General features: G+C 44.9%; 1 protein-coding gene across 1 annotated transcript in view; it reads left to right on the top strand.

Moving 5' to 3' along the window:
- The window catches only part of LOC311111805 (piezo-type mechanosensitive ion channel component 1-like), a 72,674-nt gene that overhangs the window by 7,342 nt on the left and 46,392 nt on the right, over positions 1-18,940 (top strand). The window contains exon 2 of the mRNA XM_084154659.1: positions 15,248-15,343. Coding sequence (XP_084010785.1) covers positions 15,248-15,343 — 96 coding nt within the window. The remainder of the gene's footprint in view (positions 1-15,247; positions 15,344-18,940) is intronic.

Raw genomic sequence — 18,940 nt, 5'->3', positions numbered from 1 at the left:
GTGATGAGAATGGCAGACGGGTCACACTTTGAATGTGTATCAGATGTGTTTTTTGTATTTTGATTTAACCTTTATTTTGACAGGGAGTCATGCTGAGACCAAGGTCTCTTTCTCAGATGAGCCCTGTATACCCATTAAACACATCAATATACACATCAATATTCACATCAGTACACAAAAAGCTTAACACAATCATCGAAAAACAAACACATTCTTCAGTAAAAAGGTCCTCAATCAGTGTTTTGAATTGCCCTAGAGGCACCAATTCATCCAACTTGAGAGAGCCTTTGAGATCATTCCACAAGTAAGGTGCAAAACAACTAAGAGCAGATATACCTAACTCAGTCGAGATCGAAGGGATCTCCAGAGTTCGCCATTCCTGAGACCGGGTCTGGTATCGCATACGTCTAGTGCAGTACTCACAACAAAGACTGAGGAAAACCCCTGTATGATTTAAGATACTCTACTATTTGAAGAGAGGAGAAGAAAAATCGGTTTATCATTCAACCTCAAATAATGTTGAAGTTAAAAACTCATAGTGATTGAACCAGAAACAAGTGTGTATCGGTTCTAAGAGTTTTACTCTGTTTGGATGATGGCCATGGGTATGAATGGCCGGGCCTCCATGAGTTCCCTTCCTCTGGATGTTCACGTTGATATTCAGTGTGTCACATCCTGTTTGTTAGTGTGCTCATTGCTTAAGCTGCAGGTTTAACATACATAACCTGTGTGTCACCGTGGGCACAATGACCTGAGGAACTACAATGATCTCATAGCTGCACTACTGACGAGAAGTTGACGTATAACACTGATAAACTTGGCAGGGACTTCAGTCTTGTTAGGTTAAAGGGTGCCGGATGATGAGACATTGTATGGTCTCTGGGTGAGTAATAGTCTGGTTCAGATAGTGGTGCTAAAAGGTGTACTTAAGAGGCTGTAACCGGGCCTGTGCAGCAGAAGTGGCTGTGCCAGAACTGTGGGGGAGTCTATTGACTGACTGTCCTCCCGGTGCACAACATACACTATATATACAAAAGTATGTGGACACCCCTTCAAATTAGTGGATTCGGCTACAGTATTTCAGCCAGGTGTATAAAATTGAGCACACAGCTATGCGATCTCCATAGACAAACATTGGCAGTAGAATGGCCTTATTGAAGAGCTCAGTGACTTTCAACGTGGCACCGTCCTAGGATGTCACCTTTCCAACAAGTCAATTCGTCAAAGTTCTGCCCTAATAGAGTTGCCGAATCCACTAATTTGAAGGAGTGTCCACATACTTTTGTATATATAGGTAGTGTATGTCAGGGTTTCCCAAACATCACAAACTGACAGGGAAACTGATAATCACACATCCACACACACATCCTGGTTTGTGCTCTCAACTGCTTGGCAGTGTTTCTCTCGGTGTCAAAGTTTGACTGGTATCCAAGTCTAGAGAAGAAAATAAGGCCATGGCTTTTGTGTTGCCTTTAATTAAAGGCTGATATGCTTATGGTATGTTTGGAAACCTAACTCTGACTTAAAAATCACTTAAACACAGCAGCATTCTGGAAAGTCACATGCCTTTGGTTGCTGTGCTTTGTGAAAATTAAATATAGACTGGAAGAAATGCTGCTCAGCCAGAAATACCTAAGTCAGGAGGTGGAAAGAGAAAAGTTCTAGCTACGTATGTATTTAGGTTAAATCTACCCTCAAATCCCATGGAGAAAATGCTGAAAGTTTCCGTCCCATACTGATGAATTGCCCCAGTAGAGTAACTGAATCATGAAGGGGACAGTTAATTATAACTGTGAAGATCCACTTTCCCATCTTCTTCTTGCAGATTAACACAAAACACTTCTCACAACTATAAAACCAAATGAATGATGAAAAACGTCTGAAATTTGAATGACCTTGATCATATATTTTTATTTGTGGGTCGTTAACACCTGTAGGATGTGATCAGTAGCGTTGGAAGACCTATGGTGCAAATTGGCCCCAAGCAAGTGTATGTTGATCTGTGCTATTGCCTTAATCAATTTCCAAAATGTATTCAAACAATGCCTGAGATACATCATCTGTATTGTTTGTCACTAACTTTTGTTCCCTATGAGCAATTGATCAAGTATATATCACACAAAGTGAGACACATTCTGGCCAGTGTAAGTATTTGGGAAACACTGTATTAGCACAGAGTTTTCAAACCCAGAGGCGCAACATAGCGATAATTCAAGAACGCGTTGCGAAGCAGACTAGACAGACCAGACAGGTGTTTGGCAAGTCAATGGGAGAAGTGAAAAATGTATCCTTAGTTGTTAATTTTTCTCAAATTCTAAATGCAAAACCTAGATTCGAGCCGATGTTTTAAGTGGCTGAACCTGTCATTACTACAACCTCGTGAAAGTGACAAACTGACACGTTTTCATTTTTGTCAAAGACAGTTTTATATTGAAGGAGTGCGCTTGGTTTAACGGCCTGCACATGCGTAGTTCGGCGCGACACACGTTAGACCTGATAACGTGTTTCTGCGCATGAGCTATGCTAGCTAACGTTGCCATGACATCGACTACAAGTTTGATCGGGAATTTCTATTGGATAAGCAGTTTCTGCATATCTTCATTAGAGCAGGGGTTAACATCTCTTCTCTCTCTCACACACACACTGCTGTGAAGGTGCTGTCATGAGTGTCCTTTGAATGAACTCAGACATAATCCTCCATTTAGGTGCTGCTTCTGTCAGCAAAATTGGATTGAGGAAGTTGAATGTTGAACTTAAACAAGACATAGTGCCATAATCATAAACATACTGCTTGAGCGCTCAATGAAATGCTATGACTCACGCATCTATCTACAGTACAGTACTTGGACTCAGTCAGGGAAGACTAGCCTCTCTGCTAGGCCCCAGAACCACTATGTTTGTATGTTAGGTCCGGAATCTGACACCAGCCAGCACCATCCAAACTCATTATTGGTGAATTAACAGTGAGCCAAGGACAGGTGTGGGACTGGCCCGGCTTCAGAGCTTTGTCTCTCAGGCTACAGTAAACCATGATACAGATGGAGGTTAGTCATTAAATGTGAATTTGACTTCCCGCTGATGCCTCTGGCTGACTGGTAACCAGATTACAGACCGCCGCACTGGCCTCGTGCTGGCCAGCCACCACAGACACAGGAGTGCTAAAGCGCTTTTTAATGAGGAGCATGGAGCTCCAATGTCCAACACCTGTTGCGGTCACACAGGCACGCATTTAGAAGTGCTGAACTAGCTGGCTGCCTTGGGCTGAGGCTGGCTGACCACGGCCAGAGAGAACCCTCTCGGATATCTAGGGCATTAGGCAGAGCTGGGTCTGCTGCCAGGCCAACTGCCCATAGGCCCAGTGGTCCAGTCCCTCCAAGCCAAAATGATATGGCACAGCGTGAGTGTATAAGGGAGAGGAAGTTGAGCTTTCTCACCTCACTGAGTTATTTTATGAAGAGAATAATTAGAGATTGAACAGGATCTTGAGCACTTACAAATTCGTAACATATTGTACGAATTGGAATTCGTAACATATCATATGAATTGCACGAAGAACATATATATATATATTTTTGCATAACGTAACATATCATACGAAATGGATGACTGTACACAATTGGTAACCTTTTTCAGGGACCTATTTTTTGCTTGTGAGCGCTACTTTCAAAACAACTGTCTGAAATGATAAAACACCTTTATAACACATCTTTAAGCAATATGATATTACAGTTGGTTAATTTATCTGCTTGGCAGGCAGCATTTCTTTTTTCATTTCAAAGTTTTATATTTAGATCAAAGACTTTCTCCACCATTCTATAGCTTCTATTATTTATTCTAGAGGATATAGCTCATAAAAACCTGATTTGATTTATTGAAACTGTTTTAATGAAGTGGTGATTGTGTCTACATAGTTATGAATATAGTTATGAATATTGGACATTGTGTTACAGCTTGCTGCTGAGTCTGAGCTATATGAGAGCTGTCTCTTATCTCTGGCACTAATATTGATAAAACAGTAACTGCTATATGGCTGAGGGGCCCTAGGCCCATGGATGGATGACGCATTTGAAGGGTCTTCTCACTGTAACTCAGCCCACTCTGGTTTCCAATGACATGTACACCACCGGTCAAAAGTTTTAGAACACCTACTCATTCAAGGGTTTTTCTTTATTTTTTACTATTTTCTACATTGTAGAATAATGGTGAAGACATCAAAACTATGAAATAACACATATGGAATCATGTAGTAAACAAAAAAGTGTTAAATAAATATATTTTATATTTGAGATTCTTCAAAGTAGCCACCCTTTGCCTTGATGACAGCTTTACACATTCTTGGCATTCTCTCAACCAGCTTCACCAGGAATGCTTTTCCAACAGTCTTGAAGGAGTTCCCACAAATGCTGAGCACTTGTTGGCTGCTTTTACTTCACTCTGCGGTCTGACTCATCTCAAACCATCTCAATTGGGTTGAGGTCGGGGGATTGTGGAGGCCAGGTCATCTGATGCAGCACTCCATCACTCCTTACACAGCCTGGAGGTGTGTTGGGTCATTGTCCTGTTGATAAATAAATGATAGTCCCACTAAGCCCAAACCAGATGGGATGGCGTATCGCTGCAGAATGCTGTGGTAGCCATGCTGGTTAAGTGTGCCTTGAATTCTAAATAAATCACAGACAGTGTCACCAGCAAAGCACCCCCACATCATAACACCACCTCCTCCATGCTTTACGGTGGGAAATACACATGCGGAGATCATCCGTTCACGATCACCGCGTCTCACAAAGACACTGCGGTTGGAACCAAAAATCTCAAATTTGGACTCCAGACCAAAGGACACATTTCCACCGGTCTAATGTCCATCGCTCATGTTTCTTGGCCCAAGCAAGTCTCTTCTTATTATTGGTGTCCTTTAGTAGTGGTTTCTTTGCAGCAATTCGACCATGAAGGCCTGATTCACGCAGTCTCCTCTGAACAGTTGATATTGAGATGTGTCTGTTACTTGAACTCTGAAGCATTTATTTGGGCTGCAATTTCTGAGGCTGGTAACTCTAATGAACTTATCCTCTGCAGCAGAGGTAACTCTGGGTCTTCCATTCCTGTGGCGGTCCTCATGAGAGCCAGTTTCATCATAGCGCTTGATGAGTTTTGCGACTGCACTTGAAGATACTTTCAAAGTTATTGAAATGTTCCATATTGACTGACCTTCATGTCTTAAATTTATGATGGACTGTCATTTCTCTTTGCTTATTTGAGCTGTTCTTGCCATAATATGGACTTGGTATTTTACCAAATAGGGCTATCTTCTGTATAATTTGTCACAACACAAACTGATTGGCTCAAACGCATTAAGAAGGAAAGAAATTCCACAAATTAACTTTTAAGAAGACACACCTGTTAATTGAAATGCATTCCAGGTGACTATCTCATGAAGCTGGTTGAGAGAATGCCAAGAGTGTGCAAAGCTGTCATCAAGGCAAAGGGTGGCTATTTGTAGAATCTCAAATATAAAATATATTTTGATTTGTTTAACATTTTTTGGGTTACTACATGATTCCATATGTGTTATTTCATAGTGTTGATGTCTTCACTAACATTCTACAATGTAGAAAATAGTACAAATAAAGAAAAACCCTTGAATGAGTAGGTGTTCTAAAACGTTTGACCAGTAGTGTAAGTGACAGTGATACACTTATGGGGTTAAGGTCTCACCATGATCTTCCACTCCATCTCATCTCCTCTTCATGGGAATGAATGATGAGCATTTCAACAGCTCTAAATCCAATTCAATGTTAAGCTATTTTAGAGGTGTCAAGCGAAGTATTAGGCTGTCTGTTGCAATGGAAAGGATTTGTCTCTTTAATTGCTCTCTGAAAATGTAAATTGCTAAAATCCATATATATATTTTGAAATGAATACCTTGACTTACCTTGGATTACAAAGGTGAAAGCGCTGAGGTTAAGGGCACTAGTTTGGATAATATGTACTGTAGGTGCTCCTATGTTTGTGTGATGATGTACGTTGGTTCAAACGGCATGGGTATTAATACCAATAGTATTCATTGTGTTTTGTCCAGTCATAGTTATTCTGCATTCTTGGTTTTTAACCTGACTGGGGCTAGTCTGTAAGGGAACACTGTAGGGAAGCTTAGTTCTTCTTCCAAATTTCAAAAGAAACTGTAGAGTGGTTTAGTTCTCATGTTGCTCTTCAAAGTGTTACATCACTTCTTACAACTGTAACTAGGCCATATGGCCTAGCAAACTCCCAAAGAAGAAATGACAGCCAAGTGGGAGCTACAAGCTAAAACTCACACCATGCAACGTGTTAGATTATGCCTCTGTGTAAGCATTCCTCACACACTTGCCCTGACAAGCCTTGTGCTTTTTACTTTCGATTCCTCCAGTAACGGGATTACAAAATGCTTCTCGTAATGATCTGACCCTGATCTCCCTGTTTGTCAGGGGAGGCAGGCAGGCATCAGATGATGATGAGAGGGGCAGAGTACAGAGAGAGAGAGAGAGAGGACTGTAAAGTGTTAAAGAGCAGGCTGCAGGCTGAGATGAGAGCTGGGCATATCAAAATGCCGTCTGACTTTTACGACAGGGTCCACATTCTGTTCTTCACGCTGAATGCTACTTTTGTTATGGGCCATTTAATGGAAAATTGCTTCATCGTGCCGCCGTCTGACTGCGCTGCTTGAGTTCTGGATCTGAATTGAGATGGTGGTGCAATATCTTCCTCACACATGGTCTCAGAGCCTCAGCCGCCTTTACTGTCAAAGATAGAAAGGAGAGGGAGGGAGTGAAGTGAAAGATGGGAAGTGAAAGAGTGAAGGTCTGTTCAGCTTGCTTGGCTAGCTCCGTTATCTTCTCGGGCCACATTGCGCACGCCTTTGCTCTCTGTGTCCGTCGGGTGGAGAAGTCTCCCACAGATAGGTGGAGAGTGGTGTTCATTTTTACCCTTTAGAACAGGGTGATAGATGGGTTATTATGTATGCAGAAATAGTAATACCCCCCCGCTTGAGCACCGCATGGCCATTCAGACCTACAAAGGGCAGACCTGGCTGTTTGTCACAAGATACTGCATTCATACTAATGGAAATATTCATAGTGTTTGATAGGAGCATGTATTAGATGCATATTTTCTATTTTAAGGGCAAAACTTCTATCTCAGAGCTGTTTCCTCCCCTGGCACCAAAGTGGTCTCAGAGTATTTCGTATTATTCTGTACATAAATCGGAGACACTCCATTTAGTATGATATGTTACGTTTCGTATGGTATGTATTCATTTGTGGATCTCCATCATTCATTTCGTATGGTATGTTACGAATTAGTCTCCTGAGTGGCGCAGTGGTCTAAGGCACTGCATCGCAGTGCTAACTGTGCCACTAGAGATCCTGGTTCGAATCCAGGCTCTGTCGCAGCCGGCCGCGACCGGGAGACTCATGGGCGGCGCACAATTGGCCCAGCGTCGTCCAGGGTAGGGGAGGGAATGGCCGGCAGGGATGTAGCTCAGTTGATAGAGCATGGCGTTTGCAACGCCAGGGTTGTGGGTTCGTTTCCCACAGGGGGCCAGTATAAAAAATATATATATGTATTCACTAACTGTAAGTCGCTCTGGATAAGAGCGTCTGCTAAATGACTAAAATGTAAATGTAATTACAATTCGTATGATATGTTACGAATTACAATTCGTATGATATGTTACGAATGACAATTCGTATGATATGTTACGAATGACAATTCATATGATATGTTACAAATAGCAATTCTTACGATATGTTATGAAATCCAATTTGTTGTTGCTAACATTAGCTAGGTAGCTAACGTTAGCTAGCTATAGGGGTTAGGGTTAAAGTTAGGAGTTAGGTTAAAGGGTTAAGGTTAGGGTTAGGGAAAGGTTAGCTAAAAGGGTTAAGGTTAGGGAAGGGTTAGCTAAAAGGGTTAAGGTTAGGGTTAGGGGAAGGTTTAGCTAACATGCTAAGTAGTTGCAAAGTAGCTAAAAAGTAGTAAGTAACTAAAGTTGTCCGTGATGAGATTCGAACACGCAACCTTTGGGTTGCTAGACGTTTGCGTTATACGCTTACCCATCCACCCCGACCAACTACCCCCACTTTCGTTTTTGTTTGAAGTAACCTTCTGTCTTATGTAACCATACCAAACATAACATATCATACTAATTTGAGTGTCTCGGTTTTACATTTACAATGTTACGTCTAATCTATGAGACCAGTCTGCTGGCACAGTAGTAGAACAGTTTCACCCATCATGGAGGGAAGGGAAACCAAAGGGGAAGTGATTGTTTAGAGGATTGAAGAATGAGCATTGTTTCATAGAGCTGCAATGTGCATGACCAATGAATAGAGATTGACTTGGCAGCATGCAGTTCTTGCCATGCCAGCTAATTTGTTAGGATTTGACACATATTTGTTGAGAAATGTTCTCAGGTTTCAGTAGGTTATATGAGTGAATATATGAGACTCCATATTTTACCCAGAAGGGCAGCTCAAGTTCCCAATTTCTTATTCACACACCCACGCATACTCAATGGGCCTTGTGAAGCTTTCATTCCTGCGGCAAGGTGTCTTTCAGAGAGTGATTCTAGTTGACAAAGTTCCCCTCCTTTGTTCTGGTTTGTTTTGTTTTGTCTAGTTGTCTCTGTTTAGGCCCTACTATTGTCCTGCGGATCACACATGAATGGCGTTTTAAATTGTGACTCTTAAGGGCATGTTATGATTCTTGACTTTCTCTCTCTCTCTGAAATGTTAACAGTTATAGCATGCAGAAACTGGAACGTTTTCGAGTGAAGTAAATTAACTCTTGTCTGTGGAAAGGAATTTGTCTGTTTGGAAACATCAAAATGAGCGAGAATGGAGGTCAGAGTGGCTGCTAGTTCTCCAGGAACAGACACTGACAGGAGGGCTGGTTGCTTCCAGATTCTCAGTTCTCCTCGCTTTCTATTTTCCAATTCCGCGCAGGCACACAGGAAGATTTTCGTTTAATGTCTTTCACAACTGTGGGAAGCTCAGTATTTGAGCATACAGTGTGCAGTGTGTGTGTGGGAAAGACAGAGGAAGGGGGATTGTCTCTGGCTGTAGGCCTCATGCAGGGCCTGCCAGATCTATAGGCTTTAGCAGCTGGCATGGGATTCAACGTCCTGGAAGCCCTTCACAGCCTACGCTCCTGACACATCCAGACTGGCCATTTGATTTTTATTATCACATAAAGCCGTCCACATTAGCTGATCGCCTCACTGTCCGTATGGAGATCGGGTCCTATTTAAACACGCAGTTGATCACTTAATGGCTTCCATGAGCCATTGTTTCTCTCCCCGAGTTCAGCTGACATCATGGAACACTGGGGTGTCTATGGAAAACTGCTCCCTACATTTCCCCTTAAACCCCTCTCTCTTCAGCCACGCACTCCAGCAGAATAATAGGATCAGTATGAGTGCCCAGGTGATAGACGGTAGTGAGCCCAGTTAGGGTACTTTCCACTGGTGAGTTGAATAAGAGTCCGTCCAGCTGTATAGTAGTGAAAACACAAGACGTGTTAGAGACGGCAGATCTGGGACCGCTCCAATGGAAGACCTCTGTGTGACTCATTCTAACCAGAGCCAAAGAGTCAGGAGGAATCACAGGGATCTACAGAGACCCATTAAACCCGCACCGCTGTATGAGAGATACATACATAATCCACTCAACTTCTGTGAGGGATCTACATGTCATTCAGAACTATCCATGATATTGGAGAGATCTGACCTTGTGTTATGTAGCTAAAATCTTTATGACTGCAATTACACCCAGTAAGAACCAGGACATCATGATGAATTGGAAAGAAACCTAAGATTGCATTCAGGATCATTCTGTGCTTAACAAACTTTAACATGTAGACATTGATATAGTGTTGTCTTTTTTGAGCGTCATAGTTATTCCAGTTAATAGCGCAAATTATAGTGCAGGATTACTCATAGCCACTGTTGACAAGGATGGTTACACAGTTACCAGTTTAGAGTTTCCCAGATGTTTTGCTTGAGAACAGCACCCTGCTGTTTATTCAGAAGATGGAAGATGTTTCCATGTTCCAGTATCTATCCATCCTCTCACTACTCTTTACCCACTTGGCTCATCCAAGACGCTTACTCACCCACTCCTCTCCCATATCATCTCTCTCTCACTCCCCCACCTCTCCCTCTCTTTATATCCTCCCTTTCCCCTTGCTCTTCCTTTCCATTTGTCTCTTTGTTCCTCTCTCTCCTACCCTCCCCCTCTCTCCCTCTCCAGCCGTCTCTCTTCCTGTCTCTGTGACCCGTGCAGGACTGGGCTGTGTTCACATACCTGTAGAGTGAGGTCACTGTGAGGGCCAGCTATGGGCCCCTGGAGTCCTGTAGCTGTTTGCTTCACTGGGCCGGGCAGGCAGGCAGGCGCACATGCTCACAGACCCAACTGAGTGATCGCAGTTGGCCTCGCTTATGTTTTCCCTCGCTTTCTCAATCTCCTCCGTCCGTTTTCTGCTGCTAAAGGTTATTTGTCATTTTCAATTGCCTTTAATGTGGCTGCCATGAACCGTCTGGGTTGTGTGTTGTGTGTAGTGTTTCTGCGGTGGGGTAGCTCTATTCTGGATGCAGATGTGAGCTGAACATGCAGCTGCAGTCACGTGGCACTTTCTGTTGACATTGTCTGACAGTGTTTTGTGGTGTGCCTGCCTTGTCGTAGGACATGCCTTAGGTATTTCATTTTCTTGCTCTCATGTTACATTTGGTGACACAGTCATGTTGCTGTGCCTCTGTATGACTCAGCTGGCTCCAGGGAGAAGCTAAGATGTGATTGTCTCGTCTGAGGAGCTTCTGTCAGGACCAGGGTGAGGTCCCTGAAAACTGGTAGTCTGCCCATCTGATAAACAGGCATTTGGCCACACTACCAGGGAAGGCAAGCTGCAGCGGAGTGCAGAGATCATATTGGCGCCACAGCCTCTTATTATTTGTCAAAGCACTGCTTTGTCTGAGTGAGAGGAGCCTTCAACTGACTGGGTTGGTTTCTCTGGGGCGCTGCTTGTCACAGTCACTGCCTTGCTACGTGTTTTCAGAAGCACCACTACACTACACTGAAAACACTGTAATTGCCTGGAGGGTGGAAAGAATTGCGATCCATTAGCTATGATATTAGACAGATCCACTGTGAGTGTGTTGCTCATGACATGTGGCAATTACGCACATTGGAAACGGCTTTTAATCAGATTTGGCCCTGGCAGCAGACACTGAAAACTGTGATCTGAGATGATTCACTGCTGATCTAAAGCAGATGTGGGATAAACTGCTTTACAGACAGGCCCATACAGTTTTTAAAAATGTAGATGATGACATTTGAGTGTCCACCAGAAAATGAAAACCACCTGTGTGTAAAAGGTCAGCTCCCTCTTCAGTATTCTTCCATTGCAGGTTTATGTTCAGTCAGCTTAGCAGGATTACTCTGTGGAGACCTTTCTATTTGCCGTACAGTAAACAACCTAAAGTTGAGGAAAAACTGCCAAAGCCCTGGAAAGTTTGGCAAGAACATTTCAATACAGGAGAGTACCTGACTGTAAGTCAATGGAGATAAAGAGCACATCTCCTCCCTCAGTCAACACAGGAGCTATAAAACAATGACATGCCAGATGGGAAACATAGGGCCTCTTTGGCCAGGAGTTGGACTGGGTGTTGTAAATATGATGTGTGACTGTCTATTGACATTAAGGATTAGACTACTGTTGAGTCTACAACGATGTAATGGTAAGATATTTGAGAGAGTAAGGTGTAACAAGTCTGTTAGTCTTTGCAGTTTGCAATGCATAATTCTGTCAGTAGTTTGGTCCATGGTTTGGTATGGTAAAGGATTGACAGTGATCAAGACCCTCAAGAAACAACCACTCTTAATATTTTCTCTAATAAAGAGGAACGATATTGAAATGGATTTTGGTGGTGAGATGTGCTCCAGAGACACACAGTTCCCAGAAGTAGCTATGCATCTCTGAGGGCAAACATTGGCAGATTTATTAAAGACAAATTAGAGCTTGAGACTTAATTCAGTGTGATGTCTGCTGAGTATAAATGGCACCTCTAAATGAGCCAGGTACAGTGAGGGTAGACTGAGTCCAAAGGTGTTTTACCATAGAGCATACATTAGAAGGCCCTGGGTATAAGAGACCAGCTTTTCACCGTGTTTGACTCTGCACAGGGCACAGACCAAGCTGGGACACACACACTCCGAGTGTGTTCCTCAGAGGTGCGTCACGACCCCAGCTCTGCGGCATGCTGTTGGTTTTTCCAATCGCAATTACCATAATTTCCTGAATCTATCCGATGCGTAGTTTGAGAGTCTATGGGCTCTGCTATTTAGAGTCGTTGGTGGTGGGAGTCTAGGCTGGGATGTTAGGGCTTTGACCTTGTAGCAACAACAGAGTGAGGTAGTGGACAGTTCCAGTACAGCTGCTTTTCGAGGAGTGGGTTCTTCCTCTCTCTCGCTCTCTCTCCGGTTGGCTCATATCTCCCTTGATCACATGGGCATTTCGCTCTGTTTCTGCACCACAGGATCCCTGAGCTCAGTACTCTGTCTGTCACACTCACGCCACACCTGATTGACAGATGTTTGGTGTGCGTGTGTGTGAAAGCGTGTTTGTTTGAGAACGTCTAATACTGCTCCTTCTCCCAGCCGCTCATCTCAACATTGATTGTTAACAAGGACATTCTTCAGTAATTGAAAAGTGGACACTGTCCATACAGTATAAAGCCCCTGACTTATAGTACTCCTGATTTGCTGACCTCTACTTTCCTAGTTGGGTGCAATAGGTAGTGTAGTGTAGCTGCTCAGGTAGGCGGGCAGGCAGGCAGGGGAATGGAAACACTGTGGTTATGCTACAGAGGAGGTAAACAGACAGCCAGACAGTCTGAGAGACGGATGAAGGGAGATGGAAAGACAGAAGGAAACGCAGGATGAACTCCTCACACTGTTTAACTTTTCCTTGCTTCAGTTGAGTTGCGACCCATTTTTCTGCACTGTGTCACCGGCTGGTTTAGTGCGTGTGTATGAGTGTGTGTGTGTGCACATGCGAGTGAGCATGCTTGAGATTCAATGACTGAGAGAGGGATTGATAGAAAGGAAAAATCTCTTACTACCCTTCCTTTTAGCAGCACAGATTGACAGTATACTAAGAGTAGACTAGGGGCATTTCCCCCCTCTGCTCTCTGTCGAAGCTTGTTGATTGTGTGATGAGAAGCTGATGACCTCACCCTCTGATCCAGAACCAGCTGATTAGAGACAGACACAGGACTGCTGGTCTTTGACCATAAAACCTCACAGCAGCCCTGCAGCAGTCTGTGGTCGTGGTCCCTCAGTGTTGAAAATATTAACTTGAATCACACACATTCTGAGGTGGACCTCACTCTTGGCTGGGCGGAGACTAGCGACCCAGTAAACCACAGTCAATTTTGTTACTTTTATCAGCCCATCTGAGAAGAGGGAATACAAATGTAATTTATTTTTCTGTCCATTAGCTCAGGGTTTCCCAAACTCGGTCCCCCCCCAGCACTACACAGCTGATTCAAATAACCAACTCATCATCAAGCTTTGCTTATTTGATTGAGCTGTGTAGTGCTACGGCAAAAAACAAGACATGCACGCAGGGGGGCCCCAGGACCGAGTTTGTGAAACCCAGCATTAGCTCATGTCACACCCATTATGTAATGCGAGGGTGAGGTAACCATGGGAATATATACATTAAGTCAAAACAGTAACTCGCAGTCATTCGCCCCTCAGCCAATGTTGTCAGCCTAACTGGTCCATCCTCAGGATCATTGGCAGGTTCTCTGCCACTGTGAGTTTGCTAAATACATTACACTGCACATGACACTTGACATTTTGCACGTGTGTTATATAAAAATATATGTTGTTCCTATATGATCCACATGAAAGAAGGAGAGCGTGAGAGCTGTTTAAGTTGTACCAGTGGGGGACTCCATTTCGCTAACAATTAAGCCAGAGTTAAAAGAAAGGCTCCCTCGAGTGGGCCAGTGAAATCCTTAGTACAAACAGCGCTGTGCGCCACACGCTAGCTAGCTCATTGACTCTCACTTATAGGACAAAGCCTGTCTTTGTTCTCCCATTCTGGTTGTGTTAATTATAGATCTATAGCAGACTGTAGGCCGGGGTGGAGGCCTGAGGATCTGGGACACAGTACTGTACTGGGTACAGTGACTGACTGCAAGGCATTATTATGGTGGATATGTTGTGATGTGTTGGGTGGGCTCGCAGCAGTCAGCTGTGGACACTGTGCAGTGCAGTGTTTCCCTGCAGGGTCTCTGTGGGGCCACCCTCAGTGGGGTCGGTAGGAACCGGAAGCATCCGGTTTTCAGGGGAAAAGCAGAGAAAACCGGATGCTTCTGGATTCTGCCGACCCTGCTCAGGCGTTTCTTTTACGCCTGCTACTTTAGGTTACTGTGGGGCAGACCCAGAGGGCCAGATGGGAGTTGGTTGTGGGGATGAAACGCTGTGAGAAGGATGGTTGTGGCAGGACTCTTAACAGGCCTGGTTAGGATCCAGAGCCCAAGGGGCAGAGCACAGCACAGGGGATCAGAGCGCTGGGCTCCCAGCGCCCCCTTCCAGTCTCAGAGCTCAGCTGGGAAGAGGAGAGAGAAGAGGAGAGGGGGCGTGAAGGCAGCCCTGGAAAGCCCTCGTGTCCCCTGGCAACCTCTCAAATGACCAGCAGCTAGCTAGTTCACTGAACACAGGCTGAGTAACAAGCTTATGCCTGGATAATCACAGGGTCTGGTGTATTATCAGCATAATAATAATCAATCAGCATTATTAAAGGAATGTTTAGTGCAGAGCAGGCCACGGTTGGCTTGCCATCCAGCACTGTGTTACTGTTCACACAGTCCAGCCCTGCAACTTTCACAGGGACGGTAGAGAGCCCTGCCTGTATGTAAACTCATTAGATGTTCCACTGTTTTCCAGTAAGGGAGGTGTGTGTGGTTGTGTGAGGCATGCGGTTACAAACCAATACAAGGGTCAGAGGGTGTCAGGGAGACTTGTTGATGAAAGGCAGGGGCTTTTCTTCAAAAAATAACTCCAAACATCAATGTGACCTCAATTCACAGATTTGTACCTAGATCATTCAACCACTCAGAAATATTGCTGTGTAGTAGTCATTGACTGTAATGTTTGTCTGTGTTGTGCCTGTCCTCTGACCTCTGTGACCCTCTGTGTGTCCCCAGCCTGCCTGTTTCGCTACAATGGTCTGTCTCTGGTCTACCTGCTCTACCTGCTGCTACTGCCATGGTTCCTGTGGCCTAACAAACACACACTACGAGGTAAGACAACACGCCAATCCTTCCCTTCATTTGGCAACTCCTGCTTGTTTTGTAGTTTCAGATGTGGGTGGGTAGGTGTGGTTGTAAGTGGGAACGCCGAGATCTGTCACCGCAGCATTGACGTTGATCAAATGGTGCAATGTTTGGAAGTTGTGCCATATAACAGAAGAGCCGGACAAAACATTTGCAATGTGATTCAAAAGGAATTGTGGTTTAAAAAAAAGGATCAAACAGGCTTTCAGAGCATGGTTCACATCCTCATACATACCACAGCATCTGTATTGGAGTTTGTTTCAGACAGACAGCTTCCGTACTTCTATCTATATTTTACCACCAATACTATGAGGACTTGGCTGCAACTCTGATACCCTCCAGTAAATACAGGATCTTTGGGGGTTTATAAGTGATTGGTTTTTCCTCCCAGCTATTTAAGCTATAAGGCCCAAGGGGGTGTGATATATGGCCAATATACCACGGCTAAGGGCTGTTCTTTACGCACGACGCAACGTGGAGTGCCTGGATACAGCCCTTAGCCGTGGTATATAGGCCATATACCACAAACCCCCGAGGTGCCTTATTGCTTTTATAAACTGGTTGCCAACACAGTAAGGCAAGGAACTACACAACTAAATTGAAAATGTTGCTTTAATAAATAAATTCATAATAAATAGATTCCGCCAGAAAAAGTAGTCCGGACAAAAGTCTCGTTGCTAGACTGGTTGCTATGCAACAACCACAGGCTAGGTAGCAAGCTTACATTAAATGTATGCAAAAACCGAGCTTAGCGCCACTTCTAGAGTGACTAACACATGCCAATTATTTATTAATGTTGATCGATTAGTTACCGGAGTGTAACTCCAGTTCTATGAGTGGAGCGGAGCCCCATAGGGGAGCTCTGCTCCTAGTGGTTTACCCTCTGCCCTAAGGCAGCAACAGCCTGAAGCAAAATTATGCACACACCTGCAGCCAATGGGAGCACAGGTGTCCCTATAAGAGGGGACGCTTCCCCTCAATCAGCCTCCCGAGATATTATCTTCAGCGAGACTAGAGAGGGTAGGCAGGGCCTTAAGTCCTATGGGGCTCCGCTCCACTCATAGAACTGGAGTTACACTCCGGTAACTAATCGTTCTATATCGTGGAGCTCCGCCCCATAGGGGAGCTCTGCTCCTAGTGGTTTAAGGCGGAGCGTAGCGCTCCAAAATGTACTCCCTGCCGAGCCTAATACTTCCCATTAAAAAATGAAAAGGTCAAGCCTAGCAATGGCCGCAACCAATTCCCGCAGTACTGCAACTAAAAACCCCTCCGGGCGTCACAATATACCGCGTCATCGGTTAAAGACCCGCCCCACCTAGTTCAATGGCAATGCCAATGACTATTGGGCAGATCACCAGAATAGAAGCTACACTAATCTGTACTAGCAGATAGATGTGCCTCAATATCCTGTGAAAACACTACCGACCACTAATGGAATGACACCCAGTGTCACTCTTCATTATGTGCACAGTAGACCACCTCACTCACTCAATGGAATCCCAGAGATTAGTAGGCAGGAACAAAATATAAGTCATACTAAACTGAACAATCAGATAGATGACCTCACATTCTGTCAATTCAATACATGTCTCTACTATACTGACCCTGTCAGTCAAGAGACATGCCACAAGATATGCTTTCCCTCCAAAGCGGACCTGATAGAAACCTGTGTCCATCGTCCTGCTTTTCTCTCTTCTAGCTCAAGATTCCCCTTCAGCTATGCTGAGTACAATAGAGCCAGAGAGATAGAAAGCCTATCTATCAAAAAACATGTTTTCCTAACCAAAGCGGACCTGATGGGAACCTGCCCATAGTCCTGCTTTATCCTCTCTTCCTGGCTCAAAATCTCCTTTCAGCTTTGCTGAGTACAGACCGAGCCAAAGAGTTAGAAAACATATCTGTCCAGAATATGTCTTCCTAACCAAAGCGGACCTGATGAACACCCCTGTCCACAGTCCTGCTTTTTTTCTCTCTTTCTTGCTCAAGATCTCCTTTCAGCCACGCTGAGTACAGATCGAGCCAAAGAGTTAGAAGGCATATCTAATAGATAGAAACAGAATATGTCTTCCTAACCAAAGCGGACCTGATGGACACCCATGTCCACAGTCCTGCTTTTTCCCTCTCTTTCTTGCTCAAGATCTCCCTTCAGCCACGCTGAGTACAGATCGAGCCAAAGAGTTAGAAGACATATCTAATAGATAGAAACGGATAAATGGAGACGGTGTCGACCATGACGCTGCTCTACAAATATCCTCTACCCCTGTTCCTCTGAAGAGGGCAGTAGAAGCTGCTACTCCACGAGTGGAGTGAGCTCTGATACCCTGAGGCAGTTGTCGCCCCGTTGCCTCGTAAGCTGTCTCAATACCTTCACAAAGCCAATGAGACAATCGCTGTTTTGAAAGTGGTCTACCTAATGCAGCCGCACCGTGACACACAAACAGCTGAGGCGATGACCTAATCGCTGCTGTGCGCTCAACGTAACACGCCAAAGCGCACACTGGGCACAGACAATGAAGCTTTTCCTCACTCCTCTCCCCATGAGGAGGGGGAGAAAAAGCCCACAACTCCACGGTCTGTGATCTATATGCACTGCTAATAACCTTCGGCACAAATGCCGGGTTAGGACGTAACACCGCTCTGCTAAGATCGCCATTAATGGCAAGGCAATCAGGTCTCGTCGACAGGGCACACAAATCACTGACACGCTTAGCGGTAGTCAAGGCGAGCAACAGTGCCGTCTTGATAGACAGCATCTTGAGGGGTATTTGATTCAATGGCTCGAACGGCGACTTACATAGCGCTTCGAGTACCAAGGCCAAATCCCACTGGGGCAGCGTGGCTCTAGGCATTGGCCTAAGCCGCCGCGTTCCCAATAAGAAACGTTTCACTAAAGGGTGGCTGAACACGTTCGTTCCGCCAAACCCCTCATGACCAGCTGAAATTGCCGCTGCAAACACCCTAATGGTGGAGGGCGATTTCTGCTTATCAAACATAAACTGCAGAAAAGAGAGCACACTCTCAACCTGAGAGTTCATGGGGTCCACACCTTGTGTGTCACACCATCGTGAAAAAACGTTCCATCTGCTGGTATACAACCTAGAAGTGGAACCGGCTCGTGCACCTTGTATAGTTCTGATCACTGCATCAGATAACCCACGGCGCCTCAACCTGTCCCATTCAGGAACCAAGCCTTCAGTGGTTGGCCGATTATGGGCCACTGCCCTATCGAACCTCCCGCCTGGGTCAACGCGTCCCGTCGATGTGGAATTGGCCAAGGTGGCGCAATCAACATCTGACTCATCTCCGCAAACCACGGAGCCCCCGGGCGATCGGGCGCTATCAGTATCACTGACAGCCCCTCTGACCTCACCCTGGCTAGCAGTGGGAGAATGCAAGACAGCGGAGGGAATGCATACAGGAGAACTTTCGGCCACGGGTAGTGCGCGAATGCGTCTCTTCCCAGTGGTGGCTCGTCCTGTTCCCTCAGAGAGAACCATAGGGGACATTGCGCGTTCACTCGTGACGCGAACAGATCCACCTCGGCTCTCCCGAACTGTTCCCAAA

This window comes from Coregonus lavaretus (assembly GCF_964263955.1).
Source record: "Coregonus lavaretus genome assembly, chromosome: 37".
Lineage (NCBI taxonomy): Eukaryota > Metazoa > Chordata > Actinopteri > Salmoniformes > Salmonidae > Coregonus > Coregonus lavaretus.
Note: the sequence above shows the minus strand (reverse complement) of the source record. Positions and strands in the feature narration are given on the sequence as shown.